Here is a 20,274-nt window from a genome sequence, read left to right as displayed (position 1 = left end):
TTCTAGACTCGAGCTTTCAAAACCATTTCACTTTTTATTCAGAGCCTCAGAAATGACTTGTATTTGTGGAAAATGCAATTACCTACTTTAAAAATGAGAATAAAATATATCGACGGTGCAACTACCAGACCACGTATTTCGGTTTGTGACGTTTTAGACTTCCTGTCATACTTAATTTTTTGAATTGAGAACTACTTAACGTCAATTTTTGAAAACTTCCGTGTTTTTCCCTCTATGTGCGATGAAAACTCTGTGAAAATTTCAATAAGTTATATTGATTTGTTCGCAGTCAGAAAAATAAAATGGGAGAAGAGATTTTTAAACACCGCAAATGAGATACGTGGTCTAGTAGTCCGATCAGTTCAACAAACAAGGAGATGTAATTGCTCTAGGAAACGTTTATTTGTTTTAACACGTTAAAAAGTATTTCCATCTGCGTTGATTTAGTTATTGTTTGGATTCATCTCAGGATTAAGATATATACAATATCTCATTGATTAAGCTCTAAAAGTGACGTCACATCTGAAATTGTTTTTAAAACGTCTTCCTGTCACCAGAGTGACGAGTAGGTAGTTCATGCGGACAACAGGTTGAGTACCAGGTGATTCAACGGCGTTACACCTCTCTGACATGAGTTTGTTTATTTATTCAAATAATGACAGGTGTATGACTTATCTCACGTGCTTTAATAAGATAAAACTTGCTGCCTACCGCCTCATTCCAATTTGGCATTGCATCGTATATTGTCGACTGATGCGCGATCTGAATGAGAAAATTTTTGAATGATATATGATCCACCTTCGGTTCTTTTCCCCTCTTACTAACATTTTTTATCTCAGAATGGTGGAAATATTCCATCTCTAACTGTCGTTAAATTTCCGGGGTTTTCTCTCCGGGAACGGAATAATTCCCAGCTTAGACGAGCCTCACAAAAGTGAACCGTATTGCGGCGACTTACTTTTGGTAACCCTTTCATGTCCCATGATATTTTTGTGATGGAACATAATTTGACCCAGAGGCTCAGATGTCAAATATTTCAGCTGGATAATGGAGATAAAAACTAGACTCAGATGAGACAAAATAGAAAACCCTAACGAGACTATTAAAACTGGTCAAAACCGCCCCCGAAAATATCAAATTGGGGATTGGAGTGGATCTATTTGATCCATTCAATTTGTGGGATTAATTTCCTTAATTTCCCATAATTTCCTTACGAAGGCAAATTATTGATCGAAATTTTTAAATTATTTCAGTTCAAAATCTCAAAAAATCTCAAAAGTCTAACTGCATAGTACCAACGTTGTTCAAGGTAAGCCATAGGTATTTCAAAATTTAAAAAGGGCGCAGTGGTATTGAAGCACATATTATCTTAAAAAAATGTCTTTAATTTTCCCTGAACCTCCCTCCCCATCACCTGTTTGGAGTATTGTGCCCTAAAAATAGTCCTCTCTCAAAAAAAGTTCACATTTTTTTAAAAAAAAAAAAAATGTTGCTCGTTGCATAATATAGAACTTTAGCCATCTCCCTCTTTCGTAACGCAATGTAACGTAAACTCAGGCTCCCTGCCTCTTTCGTATACTCTCTCTTTTCCGGTGGTGATTTTTTTTTTTTTTTTTTTTTTTTTTTTTTTTTTTTTTCCCCATTTGAAATCGCTCTCAATTTGAATTTAAACCAATAGTATTGAAACAAGCGCCCTGCGGTTGTAGATCCTGGTTTTTATGCCTAAACCTAATTGTAAAAAGTTATATAACCACCGATGGTGTTGAAACGTTCCTGTTCACAATTACAGTGTAATCAACCAGAACGCTTCAATTATTTTTATCATTCGTGACATTGTTTCCTGAATTTCAGAAATGTTTTCTTCTCATTAGAGTAGATCCTTCTTCTGAGTAACCCAGTTCCATTTCTTTGAACTTTGAACAGTGTTACAACTTTCAATAACTGCCCTATACGCTCTACTATCTACCCTAACATGCTGTAGAAGAACGCCGCATTAGTATTTGGACGTTGCCAAATTTCTTTTAATAACATAATTATTTTATAGAAAATTTATGAATATTTTCCCTTGGGTTTTTCCGACACTTCAGGTTAAATTACGAGCCAAACCCTCTGAAAATTTGGAGGAAAAATATTCACGAGTTTTCCAGAAAATGCATGTTTCATCGAGGGAAAATTTGACCACTCACGAAGGCTCATACGGCGCACAGTGGATCGAGTCAATAGGAGAGGTCGGACAAATTTTGGAAACTTTAAACGCTAGTAACTCCGTTTATACAAAAATTTGAGATTTTAAAAGTGGTTTCGTTGGTTTCCTCGTAAAATTTTCGTCTAGAAGCATACCCCTTGAAATTTGAAAAGTGACGAAAAAAACACCAACATTTGAAGTTTTAGTCAAAAATGTCATGTCCGACCTGTCCCGCAGACTCGATCCACTGTGCGGCGTTTTTCCCTAAAACGTTAGTATACAATATGCAGTAATAAGAGACCGTGTTGCGTACTCGTGTGTTGATGCCGTTCTGGCTTTAGATTGAAGAGGTAGAATTAGCTTACTTGCACGAGTGAATGCTTCATAATCTGTAGATAATTGAGGTTACCCACTTTTGCACATAGCTCTAAAAACGGTATGCAAATTACCGAAAGAGGAAGGACCTCCCGTTTTTCGCGTTGAAGACGGCGCGCAGTTGCAAAAAAAGAAAAAAAATTCAAGCGCCTCCTACTTGAAATCGTCGGGAGTATTATCGAATGCACTGAATCGGACTCGCGTCTAAGAATGAAGAGAGCCCGTAATCTTCAAGTGGGACTTATTCCTTCTTAATTGATAGGTTCTGTTAAACTTCACAACTAAATCCAAAACCCAAGGCACGAGTCTCTTTCAGTCATTAATTTCTACCACGGCGCTCGAGTCATGAATGCTCTTTTGCTCCATTCATATCCAGTGCTCCCTTTTTACGTCTCGGTAAATTTTCAGGAGTGAATCGTGGAAGAAATATCATGAAGTGGAAGTGTACCTGGTGCGTCAGTGAATGAATTTCGAGAGAGAACTTAACCACCCGACGAGGAGGAATCAGTTTTGGTGAGCCCCCAGGATTAAACGGTGTGAATAATTGACGCGGAGTATTCTGCCCAGGCGGATTTGGGAAAGGGCAGAATTGCAAGTATGATTCTGCAAGTATGAACTAAGCACAAGTATCTGCAAGTCTCAAGTTGAAACATGAGCAACTGGGATGATACACTAATAACAAGTAAGAACGCATTCTAGTTTTATTTCAAAATATTCTGTAATTTCATAGCACATAAACGCGACTATTATTACAACGATGCGAAAAACCCTTAACTGAATTTCCGGGTCTCAGTCCTTCGTCGATCTCTCAACCTTGCCCTTTCTCACATTACAAAGACGCTCGGAAAACCTTATTTTAGTCTCTATTTTAAGGTTTTGAGACATGATTTAATTAAATTCGAATAAATTGACGTGATTCTAATAAAATGTATCGTGTATCCAACAAATTCGCCGAATGAGACCGTCAGACAATAATAGGGGTAATGATACGACTATTTGACCACGTGGGAGCTCGTGTTGCCTACACTAAAAATTTAAGGCGAACTGACATAGCGTTAATGTAATCTTTTCCTGTTGGAGAAGGAGCTAATTTTTGAGTTTGATTCGAGTGAGCGTGCAATTTCACGATGTTACAACTTTTACTTTGACCTCTCAATAGCCGCAAAAATCGTGAAAATCGATCTAGTAAATCTACAGAGCAAATAGCCTTAAAAAATAAAAATTTAGAGAGTCAAGGAACTTCTTTATATTATATCGGTCATGTTTAATTTTGTTTAGGGGACTTATCCTTAGCTAGAGAACACATACTTAAGCGCTTTATGTAAATTTGACACCATGAACTCAATTTTAATCAAACCTTTAGTTGTATGAAAGATGGGGCCAAGCGCCCCAAAAGGCCACCGTACGTAACCTAATAACCTAACGATGAAAAACAGCATAGTAACACGATAAGAAGCACAGAATACTACAGTTTATTTCCACCCGTAAAAAACTAAACATGGGAAGCATGTTACAACAACAATGTGATACTTTCATTATCTCATTCGTCTTCCCTTTTTTTCTTCTTTTACAATTTTTTTTCCTGCAATTGCCCTATCAATTTATTTTTATTTCAGGAATGTCACACTATATAATTAGTGAGGTAGACCAGGAGACCATCCGCGAAAAAATCCGCGAGGAATGTACAAAAAATACAAGCTCTCTTGCGGGTAAGTCTTCATGTACAATAATCCTTCTAAGACTAGATTATGTAAGTATAGAGTCTTAATCACTGGCGATGCTTGGAACTGAAGTTCAAGGCCGAGATATGTATAAAAAAATAAAGATAAAAATTAAAATGAAAACTGAAAGCAAGGAAACTCATTTCAAAGAAAATATTTCCGCAAAACTTAGGATGATTCCATTCAATTATACTCTTACTCAATTTATAATTTGAATCGCGATATGCGAAAAAGAAAGTCTATTTTTCAAGAGAAGCAAAAAACTTCCTGTAGGAAAAACAATTCGAATAAAAAAAAAACGAAAAATATTTCCTATCGCGGAAGGCTTGTCCCGATTGTACGAATAAGAATTGAATCTCCTAAACAAATTTTGAACCTGCTTTTTTGGGAATTTTTTAGTTTTGGTTCGGACCTCCGTCCTTTTAACACATGGACTTCCCCCTTTCCGCAACTGGGGAAAAATTGATCGTATAAAAGAAACGATAGACCAAGAATTCCGCCCTTTGTCGCATGTCACCAATATTTCCCTTCTCTATTAATAAACGTTAAAATGATGGACTTCCACCGTTCTTCGCTGAGTCGATGCATATACATTAGAAGAGTCCATCGATGCCAAAAAGTCGATTTTGAAAATTTTGGACTTCCGCCCTTTCGCAGGTGTCGATTCATTTATTCTGCTTTAAATAGCACGCTCTTCCAGGACTTGGATTGAAAGTAACGGATTGATCTGTTTCCTTAACAGGTTATTGTCAGCAACACTGGGATGACATTGCATGTTGGCCTTTTACCGCGGCCGGGCAAGTTGCTGTCCAGCCGTGTCCCTCGTATTTCCTAGGATTTAATCAATCGGTAAGTTTTACGATTACTGAAGCTCACTATACGTTTTGGTGGGCCAGTAGAATTTAGGTAGGACCCAGAGACCTAGGAGGAAATTACAATTTGATTCTCGAAACTTTCGGAGCTCTGCGATGAGTGTTATCACATAGTTTCAAAATGTGGTCACAATCCTATTGGCACAATGATGCTTAAAAGATGGAACATCAAAAACATGTGTTTGAAATTTAAATAAAGAGTATCAGAACTCAGCCTGTCCAGCTAGGCCTCTAAAATACGTTAACCCCGTTTTCAATTATTTCCTAAAAAAAATTTTTTTATAAATTAAAATTCAACTTTTTCCTCAATGTGCTAGAACAACTGCAGTTTCCGGTTGTTCCACACCATAGAGGTAAGCAATTGCATCATGCTTTTACGGTTATATCGATTTTTTTTTCTCAAGAATATAAGTTCTGGATGGAGGGAGGAATGGCAGTACGTAGGCTATACGGACGTAGGCGATTGCTCTCCTAGGACTTTGCTGAAATGGTCATTGAAGAGTCTCCATGCCGATTTTTTTAAAGAAAAGATTCTTTTTTTCATTCGTAATTTCGTTACTCCGGGGCTGACTGAGGGCTCTCCTTCCCTCTAAACTTAATTTTTAATTCTTTCTTACTTTTATCTAGACTATATAAGTCGATTACGTCATTTTTTATATATCGACAGAGTAAGTTCGCAACCACGTATCTCGGTTTATGACGTCGGAGACTTCCTGTCATGCTTCATTTTTTAAATAAAAAACTTCTCAGTGGCAAGACTTAAAAACTGCGGCAATTTTTCCTCTCTACGTGAAAATTATTCCGCGGAAACTTAAAGGAATTATGTCGATTAGCACTCCTGTAAGGAAAAGTATATGGGAGTGGAGATTTTCAAAGACCGCAAATGAGATACGTGGTTGCAGACCGTTACACCGTCGACACAGGATTCACACATTTTTATGATAAAACTTCCCTGGTAAAAATTGGCTGTAGAATCTGTGTTCCAAAATACCATAGACCTACAGCCGGCTGTAAGACTTCCAATAGCTTCTATAGCCGGCAACACAATTTCGTATAGCCTTTTATAGCCGATGGCGATTAAGCAACAGCCTGGCGATAACGTGTATGCTAAACGTTACTAATTACGGATGCTAGGACTTGGTGAGTTTTTGGACTACCGCTCTCTTTTTGCGCCGTAGTATCTTGATTTATTTTGCGAGGAAAGCTCCGTTCGTTTGCAGGATGCCTGCCATTCCAAATATGTTTGAGCGCCTTCAATTTCGTATGATACTGTGCAATACCTCTGGTGTGAAATAGTTACTTCAAGCGCCGTGGTACGCTGCAGCGCGGCGCGGCGGGCGGGCAGCCAGCGCGAAACGCGCATTGCGCATCGCGCCTACAAACCTAACAGGGAAACTTCACGCATTGCGCAATGCGTGAAGTATCCGTGTTAGGTTTGTAGGCGCCCGTGCGCCGCCGCGCCGCTGCACTTTGTGTTAAGCTCTAATATTTAATCTCGTGGAGTCAGCGTTTTTCAACTCATGACTTTGAAATGTTCGCGGGATTATTTTCATTTTGATTGATGAAAAAAAATATGTAGTAAAGGAAAATATAATGTGCGTGTTGTAAATATTAAGGTGATTCCGTGCACATTTAAGGATTTACAAAGGACACGAATTTCTACACAATTTCTTATAGCCTTTTATAGCCGACGGCGAAAAAGCAACAGCCAGGCGATAAAGTGTAAAGCCCGGCGACAGGAACTATAGCCCGGCTGTATAATTTTTTATCGCTTCGTGTAGCCCGGCCGTATGATTTTTTCCACTTTCTACAGCCAGCTATATGATTTTCTGTAGCCTTCTTCAGTCGGCTATAAGAATTCCTATGGTATTTTGAAACGCAGCTCCTATCGCCAATTTTTACCAGGGTTTTAAACAGCACAACGTAAACGTGATGATCACCCCATGCATTGTTTCAGAGATTTGCCTCAAAGAAGTGCGAAGCTGATGGACAATGGTACAAGAGTGAAACGACGAAATTGCCTTGGGCAAACTATTCTATGTGCTCAACTGAGCCCTTCACTAGAGTCTATGTTAAGCTTCCACCGCCAAAGGTACCGGACGTGATTTGGGTAAGCAGCTCTCCGTTCCAATGTACCCTTACAGTCGGGGCGGGATTCTATTTATTTATTGATATTAAGTTAAGGGATAACATTTTTGTGACACACAACACGCATCAAACACAACAAACACATCAAACACACCATGAAACACAATCAAACATAACAAACACATCATGAAATACAATCAAACACAACAAACACATCAAACACAACAAATACATAAGGCAAATCGATATATAGTGAGTTAGGATCGATTATCGCATGTATGGCGATATACATCGCAAACACAGGTGCCTAGCAACGCATGCTTAGCAACCGTGGGCCCGTTCCTCTCCCCATTTCACCATTTTTTGACCATAAAATCCCGAAATCACGACAGATAGAGAATTGAAATAGCCAGTGTCACTTATCGAACCGAAGAGGACCGGTATACAAATTTTAGGGAAGATCGGACAGACGGTTTGACCCCGATTTCGTGAAAACCGTCAAAACTGACCTTTACTTTATATATAAGATACATTTAAGACTAGTTTTACTTGGAATCAATAATATATCATTTTTTTCAAATAGTGCACTCATGTGCTTTGTCCTCCAAACTCCTCATTTGTATATGCTCTAACTTATCCATTTGATCTACATCAAAATTACTTGTTAATATCTCACTCAAAAGTATATTTCCGAACGCCCCGTTGTAAGAATCGTTTTTTCGTAAGATTTTGAAGAAAAAACATGTGACGTATTTTTCTAGTCCTGACCTTATCTATAGTGCCCCATTGCAACGTGTTGTCAAAGAGCGTTGAAGTTAGAGTTTCGTTAAATTTTGCAACAACAGACCTACTGAACTCAACTGAATTTTTTTCCTTTATCTGTAAGTAAAATATAGACATGATAATAACACTTAAGAGCGGCTGAGGCGAGCGATACGAAATCAATGGAGTCTTTAAAACGTTGCGTGCCATGAGTTGGGAGATACGTCAAAGATTATACCCTTGTCAATAGATACGTTAAATAAGATTAGCGTAACAAGATTATCAATCTGTTGTTACTGTTGTCACAACTTTGCTCGAAGAGGCTTTAAACTTCTAAGCATTGAGCAAAAGCCAACATTGCGAGTCAGTATCAAACACGGGTGGTTTTAAGTGCTTCTAGTGCTTCTTCATTCATTTATTTCCCCCTCTCTCCACCCTCCTCCAACACCCGTTTCCCATTTTTTTTTTTTTTTCATCTTTCATCAGCGAAACATCCTTCCATTGAGACATGTATCCTAAGAGCGTCACCTCTGTTACCAGCATGAAGCATGAAAGCATGTCTAATGTGTCGTGAGACCGTGCAAATATCACCCTGTATCATCGTTGGTTCACTGTTCTTATCTCGATGACGGTGCTTCAAAGTTTCCACTTGCCTTTTATTTTGACAGAGTGGACCCGGCGAAGAATTTTCATGCAATGTATAAAAAATAATCATCATCAGGCATTAATAATTGCACCAAGTTTCAATGAGTGCGTGCTCAAAACATGATCTTGGCTCGCATTTGAAGTATAGAATGTGATGGAAAATCAACTAGTGAAGATATAAGACCGTCACGAGGGTGATTTGAGGGGCTTCGAGGACAAGGCGCATAAGTGCAGTTTTTGCTATTTCGAGAAATATGTTTTTGAAGTTCCGAGATAACATGGATCCTTATGGCGGAAAGAAAGTTCAAACTGACTTTTTGATGCTTAAAAATAAAAATTTGGGACCGAATTTTTCGCCAAATATGCATTAAAAGTAGGTTTACTTGAAATCAATAACATCTCACTTTTTTTTTCAAAAACTGCACTAAACTGCACTTATGCGCCTTGTCCTCCAAGCCCCTCAATTATCGACACAAAAAGTAACTTCGCTCCCATCAATGAGCGAAGCTCTTTCTCTCTTTCTTCTCCTTTCCGCGCTTTGTTTCAACAACCACGGTTTTACCGCAACATCTTATTTTTTTCATCGAAGCGAGGTTATTTTGCCAGAATTATGGCAAGTTATGAAGGATCCATGGGTCTACAGATGCATGGTAAAGGGGTTTCACAATTGGATCTCATTTAGATAAGTTTAGCTAGTTTTTGTCAAGTTTTTTTAAGTTGTATCCACATTTTTCAGGAATATGTCCCCGCAGTGCAAAAAGTTTCTCAGGTCGGATACGGAATTTCTCTGATCACGCTTTTTGTTGCATTCTGCATACTGGCGTCTTTTAAGTAAGTACCATCGAGATTTTTTAGTCATTTTCCATCAAAAAAAAAGCTCTTCTTTTCGCTCCAACACAAGTTGGAGAAAAAAATATTTTCCCTTTATATTGCCATATTCGCATAATCGCAATTTAGTCTACCTACATTATAGTTATGGGTCGAGCAGTACGTATAGTTATGTCACAACTTGAACAGATATCATATAGGTCTAGCTGAATGATGACGATTGTAATCATTGCTGTATGCAAATAGCCCGACGCTTTTTCATGAGAAAAATTATTTTTTTCATTTCTTTTTGAATTTCTTTCTGTGTAATTAATAACTCTTGCAAGTTCATCATGATCATGCCATGTGTCGTTGGATGTTGAGGTTAATCATTTTCAGACATTCCAAAGAATTCTTTTGTGTATTGACAGGTAGTTATTCATATTTCAGAAAGTTGAGATGCCCCCGAAATTTACTCCATCTTCATCTTTTCACCTCCTTTATGATGAGATCATTCTTTTCACTCCTCAAAGCTGCACTTTTTTTCTACAACGCTGCTCTGCCAAACTACCGGAGTGAACAAGGTGACACGTACCTCGCCAATGATCTCCAGGTATGCCAATACGACATTTCCTGATTTCAAGTCTCATACGTTTAGAAGATAACAAATAAACGTGGAACTGTAAAAAATTGAGGTATAATTTTTCAAACCTCAAAACACCTTGAAAAAACAACGTAGTTTGCAACGATGTACATTTCTTGTCAGATATTTTTTTTATAAATTTATTTGCTATTTTAAAAGTGTTAGATTTTTAAAAAGAAAAACACGGAACTATAGTAAAATAATGACCAATGACCAAAAATTGAGTGTGGACCTCTCTATTCAAAATAGTCTCTATTAGATACAAAATTTATTCCTTTCATTCAAGTTTGAGGATATCAAAATGCACCAAGAGCTAAATTATTCTTGCATTAGGCCTTACAGCAAACTCTTTTCTGTTATTTGTTCTTGAAAGAAAACTCTTCCATTCGTCCGTAGCCAGTGGCTATAAATTTGGTTCATCTGTTGAATTATTTTTATATTTCAGAAAACTTGGACTTGTAGAATAGTTTTGACGTGCTGGCAGTATTTTCAAGTCGCAAATTACGCTTGGCTCTTCATGGAAGGGCTCTACCTTCATAATCTAATATTTCTAGCCTTATTTTCGGACACTAGTTCCATTTATATCTACACATTCTTCGGATGGGGTAAGTCAAGTAATATGTTGCGTGATGTGTTGCATAGCTGTATGTATGAAGGCGATCTTCGTACCCACGCCCACGAGCGCTTACGCTTGGAGTAAAAATAAATGTCTAGGTGCGAAAATAACACTGACACTCGTTGATGAACCATTGATATGTATCAAATTTCAAAAACTTCCAGATTTTATTCGAAACGTTTAAAGCTGAGCGAATGATTCCGTACGAGTAGAGCTGAGACTGGGTCTGAAAATTGGATCGCGTATTTCGACTAAGCGAGAACGTGCGGTTCCGATCGCGAAAAAGCGCTTTCAATTATCCAACTATGCTAAACACCCGACGTAGAGACACGAATAGTCGTATTATTGTTTTGATAAGTGCATCGCTTGACTCTAACTTCAGAAGTTTAACAATGTTCGCCTATCAACCTAACCAACGCAACCTTGTGATTCCCTTCTGAGAAATCCAAACGCTCAGAGCAAATTATATCCATTTTAAGTCACAATTTCGGATTAAATTAATATGCTTCTTGTGAAAAAATCCTTTCCGTATCGTAATAAAATGACTAGTCGGATCAACAGATCAACTGTTAGTTGAATTTCTCTAAAAATCGCGTTGATTTCCTTTTGCAGAATGCGGTTGGGTGGTGAAATTTGAAAAACTTGTACTTTAATTTACGACCCTGCAGATTTCTTGGTTCAACCCTTGAAGTAAAGTTATGACCAGTTTTTTTCGGGATATTACGGATTTGTATCCAGGAAATATTGGAGAAATCCAAAACAAAAACATTTTTATTTGAAGGTATAAAACAGCATTGGATATTTTGAGAAATCGAGATCCGTGTTTTTCAAATTTCATTTTCACTCTATGAACTTCATTTCGCAACGAGGAACTACAAGATCTGTCTCATTTGTAAAATCACTTATCAGCTATCACTTATCATATACGTTGTTTTAAAAGAGAGTTGGAAACTGTAGTTCCTAATTGCAAAAAGTACAAATATAAAAGCTGTGATTAGCAATATCAAAATTTAGGTGTTCCGAAGAAGTTGCGTCATTCCATTCCAATGTATTCTTGTCTTTTTCTCATTTTTTCAATGTAATCAAAACAACCTCCAAAATCTATTAATCGCCTCTCTCTTCCTCTCTTTCTCTTTCATATGAAACCGCTATAATCTCTCATTAAGTTTTTAGTTGCTTTACTTGGCTATATCGAGGAAATTAAGGCCCAAAATAGAGAAAAATTAGTACATTTTATTCAAGTTGTACATTTAAAAATTTCAGGTCTGCCTTTTTTATTCGTTGCCGCGTGGGTAGTTTTACGGACCCTCTACGACAATGAATTGTGCTGGACGACGAACAACAATTTATTTATTTACAGCGTTATTCGAGTCCCAATAATCATCTCAATTTTGGTGAGTGGCCTCGCTAATTATGTATTTCATTTGCATTGGCGGATCCAGCAAAATGGCAACACTTTTTTTTCTCCATTTAAACCTATTGAAATGTATCTATTCTTGGAGGGGCCAGATGCCCCAAGAAAAATCGATTATTTGACACTGTTTTAAAGGGAGATAAGCCAGCGGTGCCAAATTTCTGGATCTGCCTCTGTCCCTTTGTTTTCGGAGTTGGTGAAGGGTGAGATAGCGAGATAATGACGAACATAATAAAGAAAATCCAGAAAATTATAAATAGTACTTACCCACTCAAAAAAGAAGGGGAATATCGACGGTGAAACTACCAAACCACGTATCTCGGTTTGCGACGTCGCAGACTTCCTGTCATACTTTATTTTTTAAATGAAAAATTACTTAACATCCTGTCTTGAAAATTTCTGTGATTTTTTCTCTTTGTGCGAAGAAAATTCCGTGAAAATTTCAAGGAATGATATTGATTTGGTTTACTTCAAAAATATAAAATGTGAGCGTAGATTTTTAAACACCGCAAACGAGATACGTGGTTTGGTAGTTTCACCGTCGATATGTTCCTTTGGTGAAATAAAAGATAATTAAAAGAAATAAAAGAAGCCAGCTTCGGTCAATGCATACAGTTTTGCTTTGTTGAAATTAAGATATTTAATTAAATCCACTCCACATATCGACGGTGAAAGTCGGCAATCACATAACTCGATTTGCGACGTCGCAGACTTCCTGTCATACTTTATTTTTTAAACGGAAAACTACTCAACGGTATTTCTTTAAAACTGCCGTGATTTTTCTTCTATGTTCGAGGAAAATTCTGCAAAAACTTCAAGGAATCATGTCCATTTGTTCTCCTTTAAAAAAATAACATAGTTGCGGAGATTTTCAGACACCGCAAACGAGTTATGTGATTGCCGACTTGCACCGTCGATATGTCTGTATACCTATACTACAAAAACCCTCAAAAACATTTTCGGGCAAAAAATCCGGTCAAGGAAATTGACGTGTTACATCTTACTAACCAAAAACATTCCCTTTCACCCCTCCAAGAAGGTTGATAAAACTAAGTAAGTAACTATGAGATGGCAAAAACCTCTCTTAAATTCTCAGGGTCCACCAAGGCCACATATGTCCAAAAACTTACTCTATATGGTTTAAAAAAAAGAAACAAAAAATAATCCCTTAACAATAAGAAAATTTAAAAAAAAAAACCGATTTTGTGGTTCACAGATATGTACATAAATCCTTCGAATGAACTTGAAATCACAAAATCGGTCGAGAAAATTTAAATGAATTTTCTCCTTCAATTATGAGTTCCGCAACAAGCACGACTCGCTTGAAGCTTTCCATACACGAGCCGCAAGAAACTAATTTCTTCTTTCTTACCTACTGAATGTGAGGAGAGCGGGAGCATTTACTTTTTCCTTCATTTATACAGGATGCAACAAGCATGACTCTTGCGTTTGCAGAAACCCTTTCATTAAGGAGATCGCGAGAGCTTTTACCGCGTTCATTTCCAAAAGGGATTACTCCAGAATTTCATGCATTTTAATAATTTAAACGATTCATCTGTTCTTCTCTTCTCTCCTTCTGTCCATTGACAGAGATACAAAATTTTTCCGACTCACTGACGCGACCGGCTCGATGCTCTCAGTGAAACGGTGCCTTTTTATCCCTGACGCCAGCTTCAGTTTTACCAGTGGACCCATTTTACCACATAGGTACATTTCAGACTCTTTCGATTAACTTCGCTGCATCTAAATCATGGTTGCTTTTACTGTCAGCTTACCATATGATTTGGATGGTGAGAAGGCTAAAAGTTTTCGCTTACTTTTCCTTTTTTTCATTTTCACGAAATGGGTCCCATTTGACAAGAGGAGTTATTTAAAAAAATTGAATTAAGTTTCGATATAAGAAAACTGACACCCATGCTGTGATTTAAGTGTTATTCTGATTTTTTTTTTTTTTTTTTTTTTTTTTTTTTTTTTTTTTTTTTTTTTTTTTTTTTTTTTTTTTTTTTTTATATACCTTAGAGGTAATCCACACTTGTTTACGCATCGAGCCGGTCGCGTCAGTGAGTCGGAAAAATTTTGTATCTCTGTCAATGGACAGAAGGAGAGAAGAGAAGAACAGATGAATCGTTTAAATTATTAAAATGCATGAAATTCTGGAGTAATCCCTTTTGGAAATGAACGCGGTAAAAGCTCTCGCGATCTCCTTAATGAAAGGGTTTCTGCAAACGCAAGAGTCATGCTTGTTGCATCCTGTATAAATGAAGGAAAAAGTAAATGCTCCCGCTCTCCTCACATTCAGTAGGTAAGAAAGAAGAAATTAGTTTCTTGCGGCTCGTGTATGGAAAGCTTCAAGCGAGTCGTGCTTGTTGCGGAACTCATAATTGAAGGAGAAAATTCATTTAAATTTTCTCGACCGATTTTGTGATTTCAAGTTCATTCGAAGGATTTATGTACATATCTGTGAACCACAAAATCGGTTTTTTTTTTTAAATTTTCTTATTGTTAAGGGATTATTTTTTGTTTCTTTTTTTTAAACCATATAGAGTAAGTTTTTGGACATATGTGGCCTTGGTGGACCCTGAGAATTTAAGAGAGGTTTTTGCCATCTCATAGTTACTTACTTAGTTTTATCAACCTTCTTGGAGGGGTGAAAGGGAATGTTTTTGGTTAGTAAGATGTAACACGTCAATTTCCTTGACCGGATTTTTTGCCCGAAAATGTTTTTGAGGGTTTTTGTAGTTTATATCAGCTCGTTTTTGAATGGAGAAAGGTGTTGCCATAAAATATTAAGTAGGTACTATTGGCTATTTGAAAATCCTGAATGAATGGAAAGTAAACAACATCTGCTAAAGCACTAACACATTTAGCGGAAATTTTAATAGCACCCACTGACTTGTGATCAGTCTGGAAATAGGTAGTTGAAAGTAGTGGGGCTACCTAAGGTAGTCAAATGTATTTGTACCTATTGGAAAGGCTCACAGGAAAAGGGTGACAGGGGAGGGGGAGGGGTTAAATAGCTATCGAGTTGTCATTTACCTGCGTGAGAAAATTAATGGAAAAAGAGTATAACTTATTGTCATAGGCATTACACTGTAAGCTTATTCCAAGTTATAAAATAATTTTGCTCATTTGTTTCAACTACGCACATCATCCCTCTTAAGCGCACCTATGTTTGTATTAATGCTAGCGGCAAGTTTTTCGATACTGAATTTCATCACTCAGCAACCTATCAGATGATTATGGAAATTCATGAGAGCGTTGCCTTATAAATCATAGGTACTCCGTATGGAATGATGAATTATTCATGAAACAACCAGTGAATGAAGTAGTAGAGCACAAATTTTACCAAAATGAGGCTATTTGGTGTGGCATGACTTTAAACTAGCTAGGTATTTTCATGACTTTTGGGATTATTATTCTTTAGAGCATCCAAACATCCAAACTTTGTTCCTACAGACTCTAGGTACACCATACTCTAAGGAGCATTGTAAAAGAAAAATTGTCGATGATTGCAATGAAATGAGAAATATTTTCATCTCCCCCCGAATACTTAATTTCTCATTGAAAATTTGGCAACAGGCATACTTATCGCATAAGATGATCTTCCTAACTTGAGGGTGCCAGCAGCCTGATTGTTGAAAGTTTGTGTTTGAAAGGTAGACACAGATGACATTGGTTAAAAAGTGGAGCGTTATTGATCAACTATGTCTTATCGCTGCTTTATTGCGCCTTTGTCTGGTGGAATGGACAACATACTGTCAGAAACTTAAGAGATGCCTTTAGCTTGTCTAGGGTTCCACCCATCAGAGGCACGACAAAACAGCGACAAGACATAGCGCCGACCAATCACGTACCGCCTTTTGACCTATGTCATCTATGTCTACCCAAGAAACACACAATTTCGACAATCAGGCTGCAGGTTCTGACAATGAATACCTATTAAGAGAATTTCTCACTGACCTTATTAAGTATCGGCCATTGCAAAAAAATACCGGCGCATGCAATGAAATAGCTTGCCTTTCTCTTGGATTAATTTCGAATAATATCGCTTCACCATAAAATTTGTCAAATCATATACTTGCCCACATAGGTACCTACTGCCTTAAGTTATTTTAAAAAATGCAATAGCCATGGAGAAAGTATTTGGTCGTAATACAGGCATTTTAAGGATAAAATATTGCAAAATTTACCTCTTAGTTTCCTTGAGTTTTTAAGGTTCACTGACAGACATCAACCGAAACGGCAATCTCTTGATAAGAGCATTTAGTTAATATATGGAAGGTGATATGCGAGCTTTCCATTTCTTCTTATAAATGATACCAATAATTGATCTAATCACATTCAGCCTTGGACGATTAGCGGTGCAGAAACTAGGTAGGTCAATACTGAACTCCGAACACCTGATATTTTACGTGCACTGTTTCACTGGAGTAATTACATGCTGGGAGCTGAGCTTCGAAAGCACTCGCTAGGTCAAAATGGAATAATACTTCAGTTTAACACATCTAGCAATAAGTGGGTGCAAACATAACCTTATGACTCGATGTAAACAAACACTCAATACGTGAATGACACAGAGGTTCCCTCTAGCAAACTGGTCCTCATTTAAAACAGAGAACTGAGATTAAATATCCATTAAAAGGGTGGAGATTATCCCCTCACATAAGCAGCAAGAAAGAGGGGCGGCGATTTTAACAAAGCTTTCCATTCCGATTTAGGTGGGTATATCCTCTCACTTACTTGGGCTGATGCGATCAGGCAAGGCTCATAGACAAAGTAAGGATCATGAAGACATACTTCTGGCTGGATAAAAAGATAAATGTTAATATAATATTGTATTCAGCCTTGATTGACACAATCGCACTTATTCCAATGGAACTAGGCAGGAACTGGCACCTACGTATGTTACTACTGTAGTCCTCTTAACAGATAAGCAATTTGTTCCGTTACGCTTTTGTACGGAGGAAGAATGGACGCACCCATTTCACACAGTAATCGATGCAAGAAAATGAAGCCTTCATTGTATTTTTATCATCAACTTATGAAATTATGAGAATAAAACGGGTACATACCTTTCATTAAAGACCTTGTTATACATTGTTGGGCAAAATGAAGTTTCTAACAACTCCTGACGCAAAATCAAAGAGACTCAGAAGAAACCAATTTGAGCAAATGCTCACAGTCAAAGACCTTTGATTATGTGACATTAAGTTGACCTATGATTGAACTGTTCCGAAAAGGGATGGAATTGTGCCTCACATACTCAGGTTCGCAAGCCACGCGTAACAAGAACGGTAGAAGAGATAGGAGGATTCCAAGATAAATCATGAAGGAAACATGTTCTTAATGTAAATAACATACACTTCAGAGAAACATAATCACTCCAGAGCACATAGGTTGATGGCAAGATATAGAGCGAATAAATTTTGGTCGAAGTTCAGTGACAGTCGCATGTGAAGGCCGAGGCTCATATTCCAGTAATTTTTAGACTTTAGTGGTGAGAATACATTCTGTGATGTAAATGCTGCTTCCTTTGGAGAGTTTGGCACAATTTCGGTGTAATTTCGTTAACGTAATTTACCTGAATTACATCTATCGCTTAGGTCAGGTACTGACATAAACATGACGACATAACCTCACTTAAAAATTTGTCACATTTTCGTTCAATAAAATAAAGATACCACTTGAACATTTTAAGAGAAACTAAGGTAATAGTATATCGGGCTCCAGTAGAACACGTGAGACGTAATAATGTGAGTATGTAAATATAGTAGTTAGCATCTACAAAGAATTAAACTCTTATCCAAATTAGGTAAATCTATTCACAACTAGTTAAAGAGGTTGGTAACGACCGACCAGAAATCACTTGAGATTTTTAAGAAACCAATGATGTAGTGTATCGGGATAAAAGTGGGCGTAATAATATAAGTGTGTAATATTAGTTAGGATCTAAAATGAATTGAACTTTTAAATTAAATCTGTTCATTATTCACAAATAAATACAGTAGATGGAGGTTGATATGTTGATAACGACGACAGGAATTTCGTTCCCGAAACTCGGACGAACCTGAACAGAATGAACCAATGGCGTTGAACCATTATATTACTGGTTTTTTTCTAAATTCAAAAATTATAGCTAAAATTTTGAAGGATGTAAGCGGATGCTGGATTATCCGTGAGATAAAGCGCTTTTTTATGTGGCAAAATGAAATCCTCACATCTTCACGGAGTGCCCTTTACATAGGCTCCATTACAATCTGCGGCCGGGTAAGCGAGAAATCTGTTGTTAAAGATGGTCATGACGGGCAGTTTAGTCGTATTTTCCGTAATTTCTCTTTTAGTTCACTAGGAATGTTAGAAAACTGTAAAAACCCATGGACACGGTAACATGACGATTCTTTAGGTACCCACTTTAATGGGTCTAAGGTTTACCGTTATCGCGGAGTTTGAGTGACTTTCTCAGGACCCTGGATTCTTGAAATTCAAATTTCCCGGCAAACTAAAAAGTAAAATTTTCCTTGTTTTGGGTCATTAAGTGCTTATAACTTTTTGAAAACTCGATGGATCTTAATGAAACCCTTAAACGCCATCCGGCTAACTTAGCTGCGTCCATAGACACCAAGATCGTTGGAATCCGTGCCGCCGTTTGCTCTGAATTCCATTCTAAATCGAATCAATTTTCAGATTAAGGGAGTTGCCTGTGACTAAGAGTGTCGGCCACCCGTTTGTTATCGGGACTTTAGTAGGACGTCATTTTCCTCGACCGGGGGTGGCTACCGCCACTCTTGAAAATACCTGATTTTTACTTTCTCGCTCCCATAGGGTAGAGAGGAAGTATTGTCATCCTCCAAAAAAAAAAAAAAAAAAAAGTTGAAATTTCATCATTTCTAGACGTTTTAAGGTCCCAGGAGTAAAAATAACCATACTTGAAAAAATGTGTGTCCGTCCGTGTGGCGTCCCCCAAATCTGTGTACAGCGATATCTCAGAATCTATCTGTTCGATTTCATTCAAAATTGGCACAGGACACCATATCTATGGTCTCCTTATGCACGTCCAACGATTTTGAGGTACGCTAAAATTTGGGGGGGCTAGGGTCAAATTGGGTTAAAGGTCCATTTTCAGCAAAATCACACGGAAAGCTCATTTTGAGGGACTGTAAATTTTGAAAAATGCCTTTAATTCTTTAAAAGTGGGCATCAAGCACATTGCCTGGGTCATTAATTTAAGTTCCTAAAAGATCTTTGGAATAAACTCAAAATTCAAGGGATTACGAGGCCCAAAAGTAGGGCACTTTGCTCCGCGACATCACACAAACAACTCATTTTCAAAGACTGTAAATTTGAAAAAAAATGCCTTTCATTTCTTCGAAAGTTGGCATAAGAGCACCACCTGGTTCAATAATGTAAGTTCCTATGAGGTCTTTGGACTAAACTAAAAATTGAAGGGTTACGCGTCATATAGCGAGGAGAGCACTTCGGTCACACGGAGAGCTCATGGACTGTAGATTTTGAAAAAATGCCTTTAATTCTTTGAAAGTTGGCTCAAAAGCACCATCTGAGTCATTAATTTAAGTTCCTAAAGGATTCTTGGACTAATCTCATAATTGCAGAGGGACCGATAGGAAACGCTCAATTCTCTGATAAGTGAGTCGGAACGCTTCTAGATAACAGCAGCGAACGCTTTGAGTCAGGTGAAACCCAGGAATTCAAATGCATTATATAATGCATCATATACTATTTCCAAAATTACTCCGTAGGTATACACCAAGCAAAATTAGACAACTAATTAGGTACTCACAATATATCAAAGGTACTATGAATCATCAAGCTAACGCCAAGAACTGACACTTAGATCTTTATTAAAAACTAATATGTTTGTTGTTAATGAATTTAGAATCCCGGCAGATTCCATCTTTCGCGGTTCCTTTTTACGAGGTACTAAGCACAAATATAATATAATAATACGGCACAAATATGACTGATTTAATGCTTGTTACTTAATAAAGGAGGTTATAAATTGTTAGAAACCGAGGTTTGTTGACAGCAGCGAGGAGATGGCGCTCTCAGCGCTCTCTATTGTTTTCGCTCTGAATTACAGGGATACGCAGTAAGGAGATGGCGCTCCTGGCGGGCGTGTGGTGAACCT

General features: G+C 37.5%; 1 protein-coding gene across 4 annotated transcripts in view; it reads left to right on the top strand.

Annotated features, from left to right (window-relative positions):
* The first annotated feature begins 1,706 nt into the window (after positions 1-1,706).
* LOC109029624 (secretin receptor) overlaps positions 1,707-20,274 on the top strand; it is a 29,795-nt gene continuing 11,227 nt past the window's right edge. For 3 of the 4 annotated variants that reach the window (XM_072297405.1, XM_072297404.1, XM_019040164.2), the window contains exons 1-8: positions 1,709-3,242; positions 4,177-4,269; positions 5,024-5,130; positions 7,111-7,263; positions 9,385-9,479; positions 9,906-10,068; positions 10,544-10,703; positions 11,978-12,108. In XM_072297405.1, the coding sequence (XP_072153506.1) occupies positions 3,212-3,242; positions 4,177-4,269; positions 5,024-5,130; positions 7,111-7,263; positions 9,385-9,479; positions 9,906-10,068; positions 10,544-10,703; positions 11,978-12,108 (933 nt within the window). In that variant the 5' untranslated portion in view covers positions 1,709-3,211. Of the gene's footprint in view, positions 3,243-4,176; positions 4,270-5,023; positions 5,131-7,110; positions 7,264-9,384; positions 9,480-9,905; positions 10,069-10,543; positions 10,704-11,977; positions 12,109-20,274 lie in introns of all 4 variants that reach the window. The other variant, XM_072297406.1, reaches the window with a different exon arrangement.

Source organism: Bemisia tabaci, chromosome 2 (assembly GCF_918797505.1).
Source record: "Bemisia tabaci chromosome 2, PGI_BMITA_v3".
Taxonomy (NCBI): Eukaryota; Metazoa; Arthropoda; class Insecta; order Hemiptera; family Aleyrodidae; genus Bemisia; species Bemisia tabaci.
Note: the sequence above shows the minus strand (reverse complement) of the source record. Positions and strands in the feature narration are given on the sequence as shown.